Source organism: Schistocerca americana, chromosome 1 (assembly GCF_021461395.2).
Source record: "Schistocerca americana isolate TAMUIC-IGC-003095 chromosome 1, iqSchAmer2.1, whole genome shotgun sequence".
Classification (NCBI taxonomy): domain Eukaryota; kingdom Metazoa; phylum Arthropoda; class Insecta; order Orthoptera; family Acrididae; genus Schistocerca; species Schistocerca americana.
The window spans coordinates 715,940,942-715,964,164 of NC_060119.1; the positions used below are offsets into that span (position 1 = coordinate 715,940,942).

General features: G+C 38.7%; 1 protein-coding gene across 4 annotated transcripts in view; it reads left to right on the plus strand.

Moving 5' to 3' along the window:
- The window catches only part of LOC124610194 (chromatin target of PRMT1 protein-like), a 55,674-nt gene that overhangs the window by 16,904 nt on the left and 15,547 nt on the right, over nt 1-23,223 (plus strand). For all 4 annotated transcript variants that reach the window (XM_047140140.1, XM_047140141.1, XM_047140139.1 and 1 more), the window contains 4 exons: nt 3,384-3,534; nt 3,708-3,840; nt 18,446-18,577; nt 22,092-22,173. In XM_047140140.1, coding sequence (XP_046996096.1) covers nt 3,384-3,534; nt 3,708-3,840; nt 18,446-18,577; nt 22,092-22,173 — 498 coding nt within the window. The remainder of the gene's footprint in view (nt 1-3,383; nt 3,535-3,707; nt 3,841-18,445; nt 18,578-22,091; nt 22,174-23,223) is intronic.

A 23,223-nucleotide genomic window follows, 5' to 3' on the forward strand; every position in this document is an offset into this window, starting at 1 on the left:
TTTGGAGTTCCATTGGTGCCATAATTATTAAAGTATGTGTGTCATATAATAGGGGAAAGATTTGTTGTCACAATTGAGGTGTTCCATATATGAAAGTACATTTCTCATTTATTGACTGTAATAAAAACTTTCATCAATCTCAATAATCATTTTTGGGGGGAAAGTACATTCATAATGAACAACAGCTTTCCTCATATATCCAGAAACAAACCAAACAAAGCAAAAAGTTGCCTAGCAAGAGAGCCCAATGTCAAAAGAAGACAGTAATTACTAATAAAAATTGGAACTAACATTGAAACTTCCTGGCAGATTAAAACTGTATCCCGGACCAGGACTCGAACTCGGGACCTTTGCCCGGGCAAGTGCTCTAAGAACTGAGCTACCCAAGCACAACTCATGACCCGTTCTCACAGCTTCAGTTCTGCCAGTATCTCGTCTCCTACCTTCCAAACTTCACAGAAGCTCTTCTGAAACCTTTCAGAACTAGGACCCCTGGAAGAAAGGGTATTGCAGAGACATGGCTTAGCCACAGCTTGGTGGATATTTCCAGAATGAGATTTTCACTCTGCTGCGGAGTGTGCGCTGATATAAAACTTCAAAACCTTGCAGAAGAGCTTCTGTGAAGTTTGAAAGGCAGGAATCGAAGTACTGGCAGAATTGGAGCTGTGAGGACAGGTCGTGAGTCGTGCTTGGATAGCTCAGTTGGTAGAGCACTTGCCTGCGAAAGGCAAAGGTCTTGAGTTCGAGTCTCGGTCTGGCACACAGTTTTTTATCTGCCAGAAAGTTTCATATCAGCAGTGCACACTCCACTGCAGAGTGAAAATCTCATTCTGAAAGTAACATTATAAGACAGAAATGGGGAAGAAAGCTTACAAACTCCTGAGTCTTAAGGTAAATACAAGCACTGTGAGAAAGATCCTGGCAACTTAGGAAGTTCAGTGTTAGAATTGGAGTGTATATTCATGATCAGATGAATTAACCAGCACCTTAGTAGAAGCTTGTAACTTTTGTGACTTGTAGTAGTATGGCTTAAGACACTGTAAAGTGTTGTGGACCCATCCCGCCCGCTCTATGACTGTTCAGCCACAACTCAGAACTACCAGAAATCTTAATCAAAGTCATACTTATCTATCTCAGTATGGGCTCTTGGACTCAAATTGAGTGTAGTGACATAGGGACCACACAAGCTCATCATGTTCTTAGTGTTTCACAGTCCATTCTGGCACAGTTAAAGAATGATAAGTGGTGCATTCTCATACACTAGGTATATGTTGTCTGTGTTGTGCTTTTGGTGAACAGTGTAAGAATACCTTCACCAACTGCCCTGAACAGTTCCCTGACGGCAAGGAAGATGCCTTGCTTCTTGTGGCTTGTGACATTCCTGTACCATTCTGTCGGGGTGTACTAATGTGCACTGATACTCATTAGTCTGAGCAACCCTTTTTCCATTATTTGAGTGGCCAATCAGATGTTTCTCACATTAAAGTACTTCAGCACACTCTTTACGTGGTGGTATTGGAGAACCTTGGTGATCCCACGACCTTGGAGGTGGGATGTGCTATGCTTCGGACACCCTTGATTTGGCTGAAATCTGCACTCAAATGCATGGATGTCACATGCCTTGTTCAGTTTGCAGTCAGCTATTGTGCAGATTGTCAGTGCAAGATCTCACAAGATCCCACTCATGTGAAATGCCAAGCCATCCCATCCCTCAAGTGTGCTCCAAGACAACAGCAGTTTGTTAATTCAGTTGAGCATGAATGTATATGCAATGTGTGTTCTGCTCTGGAAGTGTTAAATTTTGTCTGTTTATTTGCTAAATTAGTTGTTTGGTCTATGCGCACACACACATTCTATTTTTCTTCAATAGCTTAATTTCCTTTATCCAGGTGTGTGCTGTAAGTGATAGTCATTTGACAAAAATTTGTCTTAAGTTTTAATTGGCCTTAGATACAGATATTTACTTCATCACATTCAGTGATTTCATGTGCACTTTTGAAAAAAAATATAAAGGAATTTTTTTGCATATATGTTTATATAGAGTTCTATAGTGTTCTCAGAAAATAGTTTAAAACAGACGGTGTTATGTTATCAATAAAAACAATTAAAATGTCTGTTTTTCGTTGCAGTTTCAGTACTGTGTTCGCTATTTATGTAGAGGCAATATGGGAATGGAAGATGTTATTCCAAAACACTTGAGATACCATACTTTTTCTAGGCACTTTATGAATTTTTTCGAATGCTGCAGTTGTTACAGACAGCTTTTCAGAGACCTTTTATGTACTACATCGTAAAGCAAAAGATGAGACATGATGCCAGATTTGTTGTAATAAATTGGCTGCCAGTCAAAAGCTGCTGCTAAATGAACTGAAGCACTGTCTAACAATGAAGGTGGTGAATATGTAAAGCTGTGCCTGCTGTAAAAATTGTATCAAATGGTGATAAGATTAGCCAAAGGTACTTCAACAGGAAAAGGAAAAAAAAGTGCAATGGATTCTATTAGTGAAAACAAAGCCGCCTTTCAAGAAAATAAATGGAAGCAATTTCATAAAAGTTGAGGTCGTTTACATTTTTCTGTGTACATTTACATCAGCTCACAGCAAAAAAGAAAGAAACAGTACAGTAATGCTGGTGTGCCAAATATACAATGGTGGAAAGTTCAAAATATAAAAGGTGACTTTGTATAACAAGACTGCTGTAACTTTAAGCATTGATGTATTGTACTGTATGTTGTTCTGATATTTAAATAAAGAGTTTTGACAGTGCAATTCAGTTCAGATCAGCCATCCTTGAAAAAAGGAAGGTCTGATTTCAGCATATTACTGGCCATGTGTATTGGAAAATGAGGATAATATTAATATTTACCAAGCAGATTTTTGATTGAAATGGCCATATCCAATCTGCTCAATCATGTATTTCCAATTTTGTAATAGAGCACTCATGCAGAAGCAGGAGTGAAGTATGGGCAAAGGCATAATTGCTTTAGAAAGTGGGATTTGTGAACAGGATCCTAATTTTTTTTCCATAATTGTCACTTTTTCTCTTTAGCTGTGAACTGCTTATAAGGATATTAACTTAAGTTTTCAGTTAGTCATTAAATATCCAGTTCTCATCGCTGTTAACAAAATGAAACAAAGACTGCCCTTACACAATGTTAAAACTCTAAGCAAAATTGAAAGGGTCACCGAAATAAGGCTCTGAAACAAACTGGCAGCAGTTTTTATCATTATTTGGGGCATCAGCAGCTTATGTCAAGAAAGTGATAAAGCAGTGTGAACTAACATAAAAAGGCACTTTGGATGCATTTAAATGGCTGAATTTAACACACAGAGCACACAGTAAGCCCCATTTATTTAGATGTGGGTCCTTTCTTAATGGCACAGCTTTACATACCTGAGGAGAAACCGAGAGAATGCAATTCGAAATATTCGAGAGAATGCAGTGCTTCAACACCAAGCATCAGTGAAGAATCGCAGACTTGTGCAGCAGATGGAACGTCGTCCAGCTGTTGTGGCAGCTCTTAAATTGAAAAAGGTAGGAAAAAACTTTTATTTTAGAGCGTAATCCTTCTACTGTTGCCAGTTAATGTGGTTTCAAAATATTGGCCTATTTTCAGTTATAATTTTATTTTTACTGTCTGGAATTAATCTAACAAATGACCAATGTGTTTACGTGAAGTCTTACAAATGTTTACATAAATTTTACAGAGGAGCATGCGGCAACGTCTTGGTCAGCGCTTGGGAAACACCAGCATTAAGGATCGATTGACATTAAATGTATCATATCGTGGAGGTCGTATGAGGGCAAGAAGTCGTTCCCGTGGAATGTCAAGAGGAAGAGGTAATTAATGTTTTGTGTGTTTGTCCACATTTGAAACACTGTACTTTACATGTTCTTCAACTTGGTACTGCATGTGGCATGTGCTGGAAGTAAATGCAAGTGAGTCTACCTATTCATTCCTCTAGTTCCTGCAATCTCTGCAAGAAGTGTCAAGTTACGCTGCGCATGTGCTACTAGTTCATTGAGTGATACCTTCAATTGAGGTGTTATTGCTGTGGTCCTCAGTCCAGAGACTGGTTCGATGCAGCTCTTCATGCTACTCTGGCCCATGCAAGCGTCTTCATCTCCGAATAACTACTGCAACCTTCTGAATCTGCTTAGTGTATTCATCTCTTGGTTTCCCTCTATGATTTTATCCTCCACACTTCCCTCCAATACTAAATTGGTGATCCCTTGATGCCTCAGAATGTGTCCTACCAATCGATCCCTTCCTGTAGTCAAGTTGTGCCACAGATTCCTTTTCTCCCCAGTTCTTTCAGTACCTCCTCATTAATTACGTGTTCTTCGTATCAGATCTTCAGCATTGTTCTGTAGCACCACATTTCAAAAGCTTCTATTCTCTTCTTGCCTAAAGCGTTTATCGTCCATGTTTCACTTCCTTACATGGGTGCACTTCATATAAATACTTTCAGAAAAGACATTCTGACACTAAATCTTTACTCGGTTTAACAAATTTCTCTTCTTCAGAAACACTTTCCTACCCATAGCCAGTCTACATTTTATATCCTCTCTACTTTGACCATTGTCAGTTATTTTGCTCCCCAAATAGCAAAACTCATTTACTACGTTAAGTGTCTCATTTCCTATTGTGATTTCTTCCGCATCACCTGATTTAATTTGACTACTTTCCATTATCCTCATTTTGCTTTTGTTGATGTTCATCTTATATCCTCCTTTCAATACACTGTCCATTCCGATCAGCTGCTCTTCCAAGTCCTTTGCTCTGTGACAGAATTACAATATCACCGGCACACCTCTTCTTCTCCATGGATTTTAATTCCTACTCCAAATTTTTCTTTTGTTTCCTTCATTGCTTGCTCAATATACAGATTGAATTACATTGAGGATATGCTACAACCCTGTCTCAACTCCCTTCTCAGTCACTGCTTCCCTTTCATGCCCCTCGACTCTTATAACTACCATTTGGTTTGCATACAAATTGTAAATAGCCTTTTGCTCCCTGTATTTTACATCTACCACCTTCGTAATTTGAAAGAGTGTTTCCAGTCAGCATTTTCAAAACCTTTTACCAAGTCTACAAATGCTAGAAACATAGGTTTGCCTTTCCTTAATCTATCTTCTAAGATAAGTCTTGGGGTCAGTATTGCCTCATGTGTTTCAATATTTCTACGGAATGCAAACTGATATTCTCAGAGGTCGGCTTCTACCAGTTTTTCCATTCGTTTGTAAAGAATTCGTGTTAGTATTTTGCAGCTGTGACTTATTAAACTGATAGTTCGGCACTTTTCACATCTGTCAACATCTGCTTTCTTAGGGATTGGAATTATCACATTCTCCTTGAAGTCTGACAGTATTTCGCCTGTTTCATACCTCTTGCTCACCAGATTGAAGAGTTTTGTCATTGCTGGCTCTCTCAAGGCTATCAGTGGTTCTAATGGAATGTTGTCTATTCCCAGGGCCTTGTTTCCACTTAGGTCTTTCAGTGCTCTGCCAAATTCTTCGGGCAGTATCATATCTCCCATTTCATCTTCCTCTACATTCTCTTCCATTTTTATCATATTGCCCTCAGGTACATCGCCCTTTGCGTAGGACTGGTTTTCCATCTGAGCTCTTGATGTTCATATAGTTGGTGGTTCTCTTTTCTCCAAAACACTCTTTCATTTTCCTGTAGGCAGTATCTATCATATCTGTAGTGATACATGCTTCTGCATCCTTACATTTGTCCTCTAGCCATCCTTGCATAGCCATATTTCACTTCCTGTCACTCTCATATTTGAGACGTTTGTATTCCCTTTTGTCTGCTTCATGTCCTGCATTTTGTATTTTCTTCTTTCATCAATTAAATTCAGTATCTGTTCTGTAACCCAAGGATTTCTAGTAGCTCTCATCTTTTTACCTACTTGATCCTCTGCTGCCTTCACTATTTCATCTCTCAAAGCTTCCCTTCTTCTTCTACTGCGTTTCTTTCCCCTCTTCTTGTCAACTGTTCCCTAATGCTCTCTCTGAAACTCTCTACAACCTCAGGTTCTTTCAATATATCCAGGTCCCATCTCATTCCTCCGTTTTTTGCAGCTTCTTTGGTTTTAATCTACGATTCATAACCAATAAATTGTGGTCAGAGTCCACATCTGCCCCTGGAAATGTCTTGCAATTAAAACCTGGTTCCTAAATTTCTGCCTTACCATAATATAATCAATCTGAAACCTTCCAGTGTCTCCAGGTCTCTTCCACGTATATGATCTTGTTTCATGATTCTTAAACCAAATGTTAGCTATGATTTAATTGTGCTCTGTGCAAAATTTCAGCAGACGGCTTCCTGTTTCATTCCTGTCCCCCAGTCCATATTCACTTACGACTTTTCCTTCTCTTACTTTTGCTACTATTGAATTAGGTTTGGGCTTCGTGTCTATCTTGGCTACAATAATGCATTCACTGTGCTGTTCATAGTAGCTTCCCTCCGAATGTCACTAATTCCCACTGTTGATGTAATCTGTTGTTTTAATTCACTTATTAGTAGTGTTACATTCCAGATATGTCTTAATTTATTTCATAATTTCTGTACACTCTCATAGTTTGTGCTACTAAGCTCAAGCATTGTTAAAATGTTGTTCATTGAAACCCCCTCCCCCCAGTGTCCATACTTTATTTAGTGTTCTGCCCAAAGGCCGATCTTTGCACAGTTGCTCGCCGTGGCCTGTTGTCTGTAGCTCTCTATAGTTGCATGTAGTTACCACTTCCTTTAACGTCCTTCACCGTCTTGTATCGTGCCCATACTTTCAGTCTTCTCCTGCACACTAATCGCAATGCACTCACCATCAAACGGTTCCTTCGCAGCAGTGGCCAAGCTAATTCTTCGGTCTTTTTCATATAACTGACTATAGTGTTCTTTTCTCCCCTATTCTTTCAGGCACTTGTTTGTTGATCAGCCTTTGTACTCAACAAATCCTTCCATCCTCGTCCAACCCAAATCTTAAAACCTTCAAACATCCTTTTGTCCTGTCTTCTCAGTGTTTATATTTCAGCTTCATCAGCTGTAGCACTCCAGACAAAACATTTGGCTTTTCCTGAGCTCTTTATATATCTTCTCTTTCTAATTAAAAGCTTCCTTGTCTACTGCAAGTTGAGCTTTCAAACAATGAAAATGCCAGGTTAAAAAAAGGGTAGCTTGCTACTCACTGTAAAGACGATTGAATCAAAACTCTTTCTCTACAATGCCCTTCTGGCTTTCCATTCAGTGCTCTGTTTGGTACTTGTGACAATGTGACTGCATGAGAAAATAAACTGGTAGTCATATGTCATTCACACTTCATCTGCTACTGAAAGTAGCACACACAAAATGTTAAAGTGGCTTGCAGATCAATAAGATAAAGACATAGTGCATGGTGCATCGTGCTGTCCCTTTCTTCCAAAACAAATATCGCTTTTTTTTCAACTAAGTATTTTGCAATTTTTTCCTCTTGCTACTTGTTAAAAAACATCTTACGTACCTCAGGCATTTCATTTCCAGCCCTTACTCAATTACTGTTTGTTGTAAGTATAAATTATTTACCAATCTCCTCCCCTTCCAAATCAACTCCTTTCTTCTTCAAATTACTCTCCAGTTTGCTTCATTGTACTATCTTTTAAGTCTTTTCTAGGTCAACAAATAAGAGTATAAGTTTCTCCACCTCTCTTTCCTGTACTTCTTAGTAATCCAGTTCTCTTGTTCTTTCACTCTTTCTGAATCAAAACTCTTTCTCTACAATGCCCTTCTGGCTTTCCATTCAGTGCTCTGTTTGGTACTTGTGACAATGTGACTGCATGAGAAAATAAACTGGTAGTCATATGTCATTCACACTTCATTGTATTCGTCTTTTCTTAATTGGTATCATTACCGTTGCCGTAAAGTCCTCTGACCATTCTCCTTTTTTGTATATCTCATTACAAGGTTGGACTGTTTCTCCTGGCCTCCCAAGCTCTTCACCACTTCTGTTGGTAATTCGTCAGTTCCACATGCCTTTTTATTTTACATGTTAGTTGGTGGTTTTGCATTTCTTCATCAAAATACCATACTCTTTTTCTGTCATTGTGAAGATTCGCCTTTTCTTCACTCTTTATGTAGCTTGATCATTCATACATCTCGTGCACATACTGTAACACTATTTCAAGTGCTGCACAGGACAATCACAAGCATTTTTCGTGAAGTTCATCACTCAGTACTTATTTAAATAATATATACAATGCATTCAGATGGGTTCTTGCAAAGAATTAAAGATTACTTACATAAATTTGTTTTTTAAATTGTATTGAAATCAGAAAACTAAACTTCTGTATGGGACATGAAAAGTACTTTTGCACCACACGCATATGTATAGATTCCAGAATTTCTGTTCATTTATTTGAATTACAAACCTGCTTTTTTAAATACAAGTATATGAAGAGTTAAACACTTTGGACAAGCAATAATTAAACCTAAAACTTGAAATTTCGCCTCGATAAATACTAAGAACACTAGTTCAGTATGACACACTCTCGGTTCCATAGATGACTTGTGCAAATCCTGTTGTTATTAATGCAATTTTTTAGACTCTATCAAACTGAATTGGTAAACAAATTACTCAGTTGAAAACTTAATGGTATTTTTTAGAACTTTTTGTTTTCTATTTAAAATTGAGGTGAGTTAACTTGCAACACAGTTACAGTCCCAAGTTTGAACAGACCTGTAATAAGATGTATTACCTTTTTAATGATCTTCGGCAATTTATTGGTTTCAAATTTTTTTCATTTTTAATGAAAGAAATGTTACTTTTGTCTAATATGAAGAACTTGTTTTGTTTTTAAGTTGGTTCAGAAAAATATAGCTTATCTTCTCCATTTTCAGCACCACTTTCACAGATGCCGTAGATTTTATGTTTTTGACCTTTCTCACCTAAAAGTTCACTCCAGGCCCAGGTTGTAAAATTTGTTACTTGTTCAGCAACCAATATCTGTAGCATTCCAGTTTCTTGAGATCCATTTTGCTTTCTTGTCTCAAATTCATCATTTTGTGCATTTTTAATGAAGCAGGGAAATTTATACAATGTGTCCCACAAACACACTTTGGCAATTCTCCTGAAACTGCACCATGTAGTTTATGACGTTTGACGTGGCAATACTACACTCTGCAACATTGTTAGATGCAACAGTGTTTGGCTGGAGCGCACTGTTTAGTGACAGTGTATCACTATTCTGTTGAAGAGTGTGTATTTCTTGTGAAACAGTATTATATTACTGGTTCCATTAAGACATGTAAGTGAATGTTTGTTGAACAGTTTGGTGACCAGCTTATACTGCCTTAATGCTGGGTACAGAAGTTAATGAAAACGGTGGAGAGCTTTGGAACAGTGTTGGATCTTCACGTTGGGGGTCAGCCACCACTATCAGAAGAAAAAGTGACTGACGTGAAACAACGATTGTTGGCCTGTCCTGCAAAGTCAGTTTGACATTTATCTCAGGAATGTGGAGTGTCACAGCACATTTCACAGATCTGCTGAAGAAAGCCGCCATGTATCCATATAGATTCACAATTGTTCAGAAACTGAATGTCAAGACAAAAGAATTACATTTTGCCGTTGGTTTCAGCAATAAACTTTCAGGATACACATTTGTAGTGTAATGAAAGTCCACATGCACTCGTGGAGCAACTCTTGCATTTACAAAAAACTGGTGTGTTCTATGTGATTCACAGCGTTGCTTTATCGGGCCAATTCTTTACGAGTCTACTGTGAAAAGTGCAATTTTCGTCAAAATGTTTCACCAATTTGTGAACCAGTTGGACTTGCCCTCGGCTGGTAATAACGGGATGGTGCTACATGTCACATGTCCTGAGCGATTAAGGCTGAAGTCTAATCATTTTTCCTTGGTAGAATGATTTCGAAAGGATTGTGGCATCCAAGGTCACCTGATTTAACACTACCTAAGTTGTTCCTCTGGGGTGGTCTAAAAGGCAAGGTGTACAGGAACAAAACACTCAACTTATAAGATTTAAGAGAACATCATCCATGAAATGCAGGCTGTGGCACTAGAGGTTCTAGCAGCAACATTCCAGAATCTGTAACATTGTGTTCACCTGAGTTTACAAGTTGAGGGCGGTCACTTCCAACACCTGTTGTGATTCGCCTTTATTTCCACATGAACAAGGTATGGCACGTTCATTTCGTTTCCTGATTTTTATGCAAAGCCTTCAATTGCAATTTAAGCAAATGTTTATTTGTGGGGCGTCTTTTGAGTGGGAGACACCCTGTATTTAATATTTCGCTTCTCAATTTCTGATACTATGTCAGCAGTGGTACTATTAACTTCTACAGCCTTGGTTGCAAACCAGCAACAGTCCTTTTTTTCATTCAATTTCTGTATCATAGTCAACTTAATAATTGAACTGGGATTGAAGCTTAGACATGCAATTTTTACACTTCATATATGAAATCAACATGCAAGATTCACTTTTTACATTGCAGACTACATGTTCCAGTAACTCCGTACCTCTTAGAATTATCCCAGTTTTCATAGCATTCACCAGATAATCAAAGTTAGCATGGTATCTACAGACAGTTTGAGTGTATCAGATACCAACAATTTTTTTTGTCTTAATGCATAACAAGTAGTCTTTTTTTATGAGCTCCATTTTAGTGTCTTCCAAAAATTGCTTCCTCAATTGAGAGAGCCATGTAACCTTTCTGCAAAACTGTGCAGTTCTTGCTCTCGAGATCATTTAACTGATTTTGGGTTAATGGTGTGCTTCCAGATGTTCTGCAGAGTCGTTGTTTCTATTTTATGCAGAATGTTGTGCTTATTTGCTTAATATTTTGTACACACAGTATTCTGCATAAAATAGAAATAGCAGCTCAGCAGAATACCTGGAAGCACACTATTAGCATATTTTGTAGTTGAAATGTCTGAAGTATCTTTTTTACATTGTTACCATCTTTTGCAAAGTTTGTGGAGATTTGTATGAACTTAAATAAGGTTCTGATACGGATATTTTGCTGACTTCAGCACTTAATCTTTTCATTTCTCTGTACTACTTTTCATGATTATTTCTTCCTCAATTCATCATCATCAGCCAATTCAATCATTAGATGATGTGGCCTCTTCGAGTCGTGGATTCAGGTAGGCTTTCAGAAGTCTTCTGCAAGTGGGATGGTCTTGGGCAGTTCTGTGCCAGGTGTTACCAGCGATCTTCTTGATGTCTTTGTCCCATCTGTCTGGTGGTCTTCCTCTAGGCCTCTGGTGCTCTCTTGGACTCCACTCCAGTACTAGCTTCATCCGTCTGTTGTCTTTTCTTCTTGCGATGTGGCAAGGAACCTACTCTTTCTAAGATGTCATTAACCTTTGTCACAGACCCGATGTCATCTGCCCTTTATTTGTCCTTTCTTGTATAGCCCAGCATTGATCTCTCCATGGCTCTCTGTGCTGTCCTAAGTTTCCCCTTTGTAAATGAGTTCAGTGTCCATGTCTCCTCAATTACCCTTGCTTTTATACCGGGATATTTCCTAAGTTCTATTCTTTCCTGTCCTTTCTTCGCAGTTTCTCTGTGTACAGCTAATTTTGAAGGATTTGCTCTTTAGTTATGCAAACTCTCCTTTACTCCCCCCCCCCCCCCCCCCTCTCTCTCTCTCTCTCTCTCTCTCTCTCTCTCTCTCTCTCTCTCTCTCTCTTCATTTTATTGCACATTATATGCAACAGTAACCAAGTATTGTTAATATACAACAGTGTATTAACCTCTTAAATACTGATACAGTGCTGTAGATTGTACAAAAATAAAACTTTAATTATACACAGAGCTGACAAGAGTAATGGGATGGTGATACGCATGTATACGTGTGGCAGTAGTATGGCATACACAAGGTATAAAAGGACAGTGCATTGGCAGTGCTGTCATTTGTACTCACGTGATTTATGTGAAAGGTTTCCGATGTGATTATGGCCACATGACTGGAATTACCAGACTTTCAACATGAAATGATAGCAGGTGCTAGGTGCATGGGACATTCCATCATGGAAATCGTTATTGAATTCAATATTCGAAGATCCACAATGTCAAGAGCTTGCCGAGAATACCAAATTTTAGGCCCTACCTGTCACCGTAGGCCTTCATTTAATGACCAAGAGCAGCCGTGTTTGTGTAGAGTTGTCAGTGCTAACACACAAGCAAGGCTGCGTAAAATAACTGCAGAAATAAATATGGGATGTATGATGAACATACCTGTTAGAACATGGTGGTGAAATTTGACTTTAATGGCCTTGGCAGCAGGCTGACGGAGTGCCTTTGCTAACAGTACGACAGTACGACATCACCTGCACCGCCTTTTCTGGCTCGTGACCATATTGGTTGGACCCTAGACACCTGCAAAACAATGTCTTGGTCAGATGAGTCCCAATTTCAGTTGCTGAGAGCTGATGGTAGGGTTCGAGTGTAGCATGGACCGTGAAGTCGTGGACCCATGTTGCCAAAAAGATGCTGTGCAAACTGATGGTGACTCCATAATGATGAGGGCTGTGTTTACACGGCATGGACTGTGTCCTCCGGTCCATGTGCGGCAACTTGGGAGACCATGTGCAGCAGTTCCTGTACTTCATGTTCCCAAACAACGATTGAATTTTTGTGGATAACAATGTGGCATGTAACTGGGCCACAGTTGTTCATGATTGGTCTGAAGAACATTATGGAAATTTCAAGCAAATGATTTAATCACCCAGACTGTCCTAAATGAATTCCACCAAACATGTACGGGATATAATTGAGAGGTCAGTGCATGCACAAAATACTGCACCGGCAACACTTTCGCAGTTATGGACGGCTACAGTGGCAGAATGGCTCATTATTTCTGCAGGGGACTTAGAATGACTTTGTTGAGTCCATGGTATGTCAAGTTGCTGCACTGTGCCTGGCAATAGGAAGTCTGACATGATAGTGGGAGATATCACATGACTTTTGTCACTTGAGTGTATCATTCACAAAAGAATTCCACCACAAGACAGGCCCTGTGTGGCACCAATTTTTAGAAAACAAATCAAAATTGTTTGTTTAAAATTAACTTGCTAAGACTGTTAATATTGTTACTTATCCACGTAACTTCTGTGGAGTAAGATATTTTTGCATTAAATTCTTCTTTTGTTGTCACAACTAAATCAGTGTTTTTAGTTGTGTATGGGCGGACATAACCATAGATTTAAACTTATAATAAAATTCCTCTAATACTATGACAAAAAAAAAAAAATCTCCTGTGAATTATGTACTATTCACAGGAGGGCCACAGCGATCAGTAAGTTAATTTGAAGATGAAAATTAGGTATGTAATGTGAGGACAAATTCTTTGAAAACTAAAATGAACAATTATAACTGTAATCTCTACTTTGTAGCTCTCAGAAAAAAATATCTTGAAATTACGTGCATTTTCCCTCGCAAAACAGATGGATATGTGTGTGTGTGATAGTGTATACCTGTCCTTTTTCCCCCTAAGGTAAGTCTTTCCACTCCCGGGATTGGAATGACTCCTTACCCTCTCCCTTAAAATCCACATCCTTTTGTCTTTCCCTCTCCTTCCCTCTTTCCTGATGAAGCAACCGTTGGTTGTGAAAGCTTGAATTTTGTGTGTGTGTTTGTGTTTGTTTGTGTGTCTGTCAACATGCCCACATAGAACGCTTCCCACATAATGGGAATGACCAGCAACAAACTGTCCATTCACATGAACGGACACAGGCAGACAGTGTTTGTTGGTAATGAGGATCACCCTGTGGCTAAACATGCCTTGGTGCACGACCAGCACATCTTGGCACAGTGTTACACCGTCCGGGTTATCTGGATACTTCCCACTGATACCAACCTATCAGAACTCCGGAGATGGTAACTTGCCCTTCAATGTATCCTCTCTTCCCATTACCCACCTGGTCTAAACCTCCGCTAATTTCAAGTTGCCGCCCCTTGTACATAATTTGTCACTCAACATCATCTTTGTCTCTGTACTTCCGCTTCGACTGACATCTCTGCAAAAACTCTTTGCCTTTATAATGTCTGCTTGTGTCTGTATGTGTGTGTGTGTGTGTGTGTGTGTGTGTGTGGGTGCGCGCGCGAGTGTATACCTGTCCCTTTTTCCCCCTAAGGTAAGTCTTTCCGCTCCCGGGATTGGAATGACTTCTTACCCTCTCCCTTAAAACCTTTCGTCTTTCCCTCTCCTTCCCTCTTTCCTGACGAAGCAACCATTGGTTGCGAAAGCTAGAATTTTGTGTGTATGTATGTGTTTGTTTGTGTTTCTATCGACCTGCCAGCGCTTTCGTATGGTAAGTCACATCATCTTTGTTTTTAAATATATTTTTCCCGCGTGGAATGTTTCCCTCTATTTTATTTATATATATATATATATATATATATATATATATATATATATATATATATAAAAACAAAGATGATGTGACTTACCAAATGAAAGTGCTGACAGGTCGACAGACACACAAACATACACACAAAATTCAAGATTTCGCAACAAACTGTTGCCTCATCAGGAAAGAGGGAAGGAGAGGGAAAGACGAAAGGATGTGGGTTTTAAGGGAGAGGGTAAGGAGTCATTCCAATCCCGGGAGCGGAAAGACTTACCTTAGGGGGAAAAAAGGACAGGTATACACTCGCGCGCGCACACACACACACACACACACACACACACACACACACACACACACATATCCATCCGCACATACACAGACACAAGCAGACATTTGTAAAGGCAAAGAGTTTGGGCAGAGATGTCAGTCGAGGCGGAAGTACAGAGGCAAAGATGTTGTTGAAAGACAGGTGAGGTATGAGCGGCGGCAAATTGAAATTAGCGGAGATTGAGGCCTGGCGGATAACGAGAAGAGAGGATATACTGAAGGGCAAGTTCCCATCTCCGGAGTTCTGACAGGTTGGTGTTAGTGGGAAGTATCCAGATAACCCAGACGGTGTAACACTGTGCCAAGATGTGCTGGCCATGCGCCAGGGCATGTTTAGCCCCTGGGTGATCCTCATTACCAACAAACACTGTCTGCCTGTGTCCATTCGTGCAAATGGACTATCCATTACATCGAAAGGACTTATGGCCCACCAGTTTCTTGCAGACATAGATGATTAGCTCCTGACCTTCTGGCTATCACAAATGCAGACTACAACTCTGTACTCAAAGAAGTCATTATTCACCCTTCTAACAGTTTGTGATCTTCACCTAGTATGCAAGAAGTGTGGTGCCACAGTGTGTGGCACCTATGTGGTGATCACGGTGCTAATGCAGGGACGGTGCCAAACGGATATCCAATATCCCTGTTAAGAGATGATGTGTATGCTCTGTGTGTTGTGACTTCGTTTAATGCGCTAGACTGTCCAGAGGCTTTCACGCAAATTCCCATGGCAGAAGAGGAGGACATTCCAAAAACAGGCATAATCGTGATGTTGGCTTGTTGAAGTGGGTCTTCATGATATTTACTCCATGCTATGCTGCAAGAGTTGTCATTCTGTTTTGCCTACTTAGGCGACATCCTCGTTTTTTTGGCCACTTTGAAACAGCACCAGCAACAGTTGATGGAAGTCTTTAAACATAGGAACAACATGGTGTGGTGTTGAATACTGCTGTGTATTTATTCAACCACAAATTATCTTTTTGGGCCATCTAATTTTGTCATCAGGATCACTAATGCATCCTGAGGAAATAGAAGCCATAATGAAAATTTTGTGTCCTGAAATGATTAAGAAACTAAATCATTTTCTAGAAATGCCTAATTTTTTTGGCATCATCTGCTCCACTGGACCCAGGTGCAAAAACTATTGATTGTATCATTTTCTGAAACTAAAACTAAGGCAAATTGTCCAATCCAGTGGACAGATACAATGAGCCATACCTTTGAAGCACCAAAGGAAACCGTAACAAGTGCCTCACTTCTGGCACATCCCTCATTAGATGCACCTCATGCATTGGTGGTAGATGCTAGCTGGACTGCTATCGATGCAGCATTACAACAGCTTCAAATGAAATGACTCCGTTTCAGAGACTTCACTGGCCTAATACAGATATGATTTTTTTATGTATATAGACTGAAGCAGCTAGTGATAATTTCTACCAAGGCTGGGAATTGAACCTGGTTCTCCTGCTTACAAAACAGGTGCACTAGCCACTAAGCCATCTTGGCACAGCAGTTTGCACAATTGCATTGATTACCCTGGCACGCGTCCCTCCTCGATACAGATTCTCACTGTTGCCCCAGTCTACTTTAAATTCCCCCTTACACATGAATAGAACTGCCAAAGCTCACCATGTTCTGGAATAATATCTCAGCATCGATCATAAATGGGGATCCAGACTGCATTCTAGGTGCTGGTACATACACAAATGAAATTACGCAATTTTAGAGACTTTACTGTCTCATACAGATGTTATTTTGTGTGTAAAGGGAAATTTCAAGTACGCTGGGGTGGCAGTGAGAATTTAGATCGAGGAGGGCAGCATGCTTGGTTAATCCATGCAGTTGTGTGAACTGCTGTGCCAACATGGCGTAATGGCTAGTACACCTACCTAATAAGCAGGAGAACTGGGTTCGATTCCTGGCCTAGTACAAATTTTCACTTTCTGTTTCAGTCTATAAACATAAAAAAAATTACAACAGTTAATCGATTGTACGTGGTAACCACTCGCCCTCGTGAAGCATCCAAACATCACACGAAACAAACCTATGTGCATCGTGTTTTACAAACATGTACATGTAATATTACATGCAGCTGGTGTCAAACCACTTCTACAACCACCTTACACAAGCCCACATTGTGTTGTCGAAAGAGCACAAACTCTGAGCATTCTAGTGAATGGTAAAACTACCACAGTCTTAATTGACACATTGACATGAGCTTACTTGTTCTCGGAAGTACCACCAACACATGTACCACAGAACCGGTCTCAACCTTGTCCTCATCCTCAAGCATAGCCATATTCACCCAAAGCAGACCCATTACCTGTACATAGAACACATTCCAGGCGTTGATTGCACCTCCCAGCAAGATTTTTCGATGACACTCTGCTCCTCGTGAGGGGGCTGACGTGGCAAACAACCTTGTCATTTACTGTCGGCTGCTGTGTTTGCATAAGCTGTAAAGGAGTTCGTGCTCCAGCCACCAGAGGTGCTGATTTAGTTTGTTCTCTGTGTATAGTGCAGGATAATAGTTTCTTGGCAATGATAGGCAGTCTTGTCTAACTCTTCTCTAACACTAAATAGTCTCAAAAAATATCAATTATATCTTCTGTGTTTATTAGTTAATAAATGCTATTTGTTCCTGGTACACCAGAGCTCATATTTCCTGCAATTGGCTGATTATCTTGAACACACAACTATAGTTGTTTGGACGGCTAACACCTAGTTACACAGACGACCTCTTGTGGCTCTTTGGTTATTGTGCCGTACTTTCTTAGGATTTCCATGATAATCTTCTTTTCCCTAGTTTCAAACACCCATAGCTAATCTGTACATCATTTCGCACTTTCCTCTTTTTCTCCATTTCCTCACATTTAACTTGTTTTTAGCTTTTCTTCTCGATAGTTTCGTGAGCTTTGCTTGTTGTTCTGTACTATCAGATTGTAGTTAGAAATTATGTTAGCTCGTGGGTATGTTGCAGCATTCTTCGGGTGGTTTCTGTATCCTTCCTTAAAAAATAAATAAATAAACCTCTCTCCATCCAAACTAGAAACGTATGTATATCGCCTTCTTCTGTTGTTCTCAAACAAGGTATTGCCAACAGCTCATGAGACCTTTCGCCTCTTTGTCATTCCTTGTGCCTAGTCCAAATTGTTTTACTATATCTCCTTTGCTTCCTGAAAACATCTCAGCGTTCCAATCCCCATAACAATAATACAGACATTTCTCTTCTGTCTCATCTTTATGCTGATCGGTTGCAAGTGTGTCTGTACCAATAACACATCAATTTGTTTTCCCTGTAGTCTTTCCATCATCAGTATTCTGTCTACATATTCTACCTTGTTTACAGTATTTTTAAGTTTCTAAATATTGAAATCTAATTTTTTCAATTGTATATTATTGTTTCTAAATCTGTAATGTGAGGGCAGATTTGAGTTTGTGCTTATTATGTAATTTAAATCTCAAAATGTACTTTAATCTATCAATTTTCAGTTAAGACGTCATGAAATTTAGTTGTATATTTGAGTCTACAACTTGGCAATGAAAACCAGTTCAAAATTTATCCAATTAAAGCAAAGGTTTGAAATAGTTTAAAGATTGAATTAAATTGATCCAAAATCCCCAGTTAAAAATTAATTGTGGAGGAGATGATAATTAATATTCTCTACGTTAAAATACTATTTATTTTTATTATTTAGCTAGACACAATAAAAAAATCTTGCCCACTAATGAATTTACATGGAAATTCTTGTTTTAACAGGTCGTGGGCAGTTATCTGGTAACAGAGTTGGTCAGCTGGATAACTTCAGATACAGACAGCCACAAACACAAGGACAGGGCCAAAGCTCACTTTATAGGAGTCCTTCAAGACGTCCATTCAAGAGAGGACGTGGTATGTCACATTGAAAATCAGGCAATGTAATATATTAGTGTAAGAAAGTGTGGTGACATTGCAGAGAAAATGGGCATAAGTCATTTTGTTGATGTGAATCTATTTCTCAAAATACAACTCCACTCATTGTTGTTTAAAGTTCAATAGATTTTACAGCAGTTTTAGAGAAATGATACAAACTCCTTAACTTCCTTAATAATCAGGTACTCTTAAAAATATATGTGAAGATAGGAAGTAGAATGATCTTTGCACAAGATATGCACGGGGTGCATGATGGAATAGTTGGCAAACAATTCAGTGCTGCCAATCAGATTTGTATCAATAAATTCAGCTGGAGGATTACTCAAAAGAATGATGACTTAGATTGAAGAAACACAACAGAGATCAACTATGAGTAGAAAGTCTGACACAGAGAGGAGCTGTTTTCACTCACAGTAAATATTTGGTGCTAGAGTAGCAGGGCTCAAATGTAAGTTAGAGGAGAAAGACATTGTCTGGAAATCCTGTTGCTAGAGAGTGTTGTTTGTAGGCTTTGAGATGCACACAAAGCTATGAGTGAAATTCTAGATAAATTTTGTAACAGGGTGTATATGCCACTGGACAACCAAGAAATCCAGAGAAAACCAGGAAAAAACTCAGGGATTTTTTTTAGAATTCTGCGAATTTTTCATTGTTTTAGTTTTTGGTTAAATTTTTATGATTTGGACTGGTAAGAGCTGATACTCTAACAAATAATTTTACTGTATCTCGCTACTGCAAAATAACACTGCAGCAATAAAACAAGAGGAAAAAAACCAAAATAAAACTTGCATTGGAAAGGAAATGCTCCATTTATAAAAATGAAACTTGGTACACTCACAAGCATCTGCCAACAGCAAAAATGTATCAAAGGCTTTAGGATGAAGACTATGTAATACTGTACTTCATAACAAAAAACTGCTTCTGATGACTGTGACATCACAGCTGTTTACATTAGGTTCATTTGAGCAATTGCCAGTGGGCTCATGTGCATGTGCAGTTGAGTCGAGTATGAGTAGTACCTCTTCCTGCTTCTGGCTACTTGAATGTGGCTGTAAGCTGTATCAGCAGCAGCAACAAGCAACCAGATGCTACCCAGAAAATTTTTTCTGGTGCGCCCAAGCTGCCAGATTCACACATGTGTAGAGGAGTCTGGGTTGTTGTTGGGAGGAGGATAGTCTCCATGTGACAAGTGTTTATGTTTAGTGATTTTGCTGTTACCTCTATGTTTGCAGGCCTAATGCCAAATGGAAACAAAACAGATTTCTGTGACTAGGATCTGGCAAATGAATAAAATTACATAATTGTGGAAGGCTAAAATATGTTATTGCTTGTCCTGATTTTTTTTTTATTTCCAAGTTTTGGCAGTTGCATTAATCTCCTTGCAGAATAATGAAGTTATTTTTATTGGTTTGCTAAAGATATTTGGCTTTCATTAATCTTTTCCGCAGAGGAACTCAATTTATTTAAAACAAAGTGTTTCATTGCACACTATTGGTTAGTTTCAATTGTTTGCCGAATTTCAAGTGCATGCTATCATCTTCTGGGATGTATGGCATTATGCCATAGTAAAGAACTAAACATAATTCAGTACAGGTACTCCAAGAGAATTTGCATCCTGAAAATCACACTGAAAAGCTTAATATCAGGTTGCTTACTTCATTGTGAATCTGGACGTACGACTGTTCACTTTAAGCCAAATTATGCGTTTTAGTATGATTTACGGAATTCCAGTGGTCTTGGAGAATCCTCTGATGTTCTGTTTCTTTCATGGCATAATGTAAGATCTCTTAATGCAATATGAACATAGGTGCTTCCTATGTCATTGTAGCTGTGCACATGCAGTAACACCTGTTCTCTGATGCTCTGTGGCGTTTGCTGAAATGAGCCTTTTTGTAACAGGTCGCAGGAAAATATTGCGAATGGTGGATTGAAAAGTATTATTTTCAAAGTAAATTTCCTTTTATGTAAGATGAATGAGAATGTGTGATGAATTTCTGAAATCACAGTGTGTTTGACTCTCATTTAAAACTTAACCAGCCACATAGAATAATTTTGAGCCCAGAAGAGCAGATACTTATGTCCTTATTTAAAATTTTACTTGCACATTTGTGTGACCTACCTTAAACTGTATCACATACAAGAAAAGACTAATATTATTTATGAAAGCTTAGCTTTTCTTGTAACTACAGTATGTATATTAAACCATTAACTTTTGCTATTGCTGTGTTTGCCTACTTAAGTGACGTTGCAATTGGCTGTCTACATCACGTGCCCATACTCCGAATATCTGCTGTCATCGGCTGGTGAGATCATGTGACATGAGCTCTGATTGGCTTACAAAAGCGCATTGCAATGTCAATTTCAAAGCTTTGGAAGCCTAAATGCTATGTTTGATGGAGCTCGAACTTATACTTTTGTAATATTAAAATACGCAGCGTATTGTAATACAAAAAAATTCACTGTACATGTCGCTGCACATAAGGATTGCAACTCACTCCATTGTGGCCTAGATAATGGAAGGAAGTTGGTGCCAGTAGAACCCATGTTGTACTTGAGATGAATAAGTTATGGTCATTTTTCCATTTTTTTTTGTCTCCTTAACAAATAGCTCTTTGTGAAATAGGAATGACTGTGGTAACAGACTATACGTATGCAAAACATATTTGGACACAATTGTAGTATTTGCTGGTTGTTTTAATACCATTGCCATTAACGTTACTCAGATGGAAGAATGTTTTACATATCACTTTTCTTAAGATTGAAACCTATGCCGCCGCCACCACCACCACAACCACCACCACTGCTGCTGGTGCTGTTACTGTGTTTTGTATTACATTACATAGGCATTTGTCATAAATTTCCATCATTTTTCTCATGCTGCTTACCTCGGGTTTAAATGATTACATTTGAATTGTGAATTTCGTACGAACAGTTTTTTTTATCTTCTTGTCACTTTGTTTCATTATGACAATAATTCTTTGATCCTCTTTTGTGTCATCATTTCTGGTTCTTTCTTTTCAACTTTGAAGATTTTGAATAATATCCTTTACTATTGAGACTACATGCACCATTCACAATTTTTATTCACTATAACTGAATTTCCATCCTGTTCTCTCTCTGTGTTTTATCTTTGAGAAAGGCTCGAAGTACGATGTTGATTGATTAGCGTTACAGAGCTGTCACTTGTGATTTCTGATTTCAGAGAAGACTTCAATTCGTTTAATGTAGCTAGCAGTTCCATGACATTTTGATTCTTATATTTTAGTGGTATTGCCTATTGTGATAGGTCTTATTGTTCAGATTCTGAAACTGTTGTATGTTTATGTATAGGAAAATAGTTTGGATTTAATGCCGGTATATACTTTGATTCTGATACACAACATGAGAAATAAGAGTAATCCATACACCATCAATACTGTATGCAGCAGTGAAGGCTAAGTTGTATTAATCAGTACATTTTACAGTATGTCTTACATGGTATGTTTGTCCTTAGGTGGTACACCTATCAGAGGAAATCGGGGAGGAAGGTACATCCAACGAGGTGGTCAACAAGGTCGAGGTGGTGGTTCATTCAGGTTTGTGCTGTTCATCTCTCTCTCTCCCTCCCTCCCTCCCTCCCTCCCTCCCTCCCTCCCTCCCTCCCTCCCTACTAAATTCCTTTCATTCTTCTGCAGTAGTGTGTTCACTCTATAGCTTATAACATGAGAAAAGCAAAATTCTGAGTTTGAGTTGGCAAACAGTTTTAATACGTCAGGATGTTTAAACTTCTTTACTTATTGACTGGCATTCACAAATTGAAGTTTGTGTGATATGGATTTGTTATCTGATGACAAATTACATTCGGATCTTGAATGTGGTTAGTCAGTTCCACTGTAAAGTAACAATGTGTAGGTGGTGCAACAACAGCTGTTGTGTAGACTGCATTGTATCTGAAATAAATAAGCAGTATTAAAATTTTGCTTTTACGTATTGTGATTGCCAGTCTTTTGATTGGCTTGATTAATCTTTTCCACTTTTGATAAAACACAGTTACTTGAGCAGCTCACAACAGGTTTAGATCTTTGAATGGTCAGAAACTCATCCACTGAGCCACACACTAGTATTGATACTTTGTCTGAGTGATCTGTTTTGCATTATTGGTTCAGATCTGCAAGTACTTTAGTGGCTGCTGACTTCTGTACCTCAGTTTTGATAAGATGCCTTTCACAGCTCAGATTGCAAACTATTGAAGCACCATTTTATTGTGTGTAATAGTGATGCTGATGCTTGTGAACTCTCCTTTCCTTCAATGATGTGTAATATTTAGTGGTGCATATAAAAATGTGTGTGTTTTTTCTAAATCTGAAGAAAGAAGAAAGACTTTGTGTGATAGCTTAATCTAGTTTTAAATATACTTCTAACCCTTATGTGGATAGTGTTGCAAATCTCCAGCATGGATTGTAAAATTGTTTTGTGTGCATCTAGTGCTAATTTAGTAAACTAACCCAAGCTTCACAGGTGCAACAAAGTGCGTAGAAAGTACCTCTGATACTAGACGTTTAGTTGCTGGCTACAGTGCAGACTTTTTGTGACATCTTTTAGATGAGTGCTGAGAAATTTGTAGAATGGGAATTTTGCATAGTTTC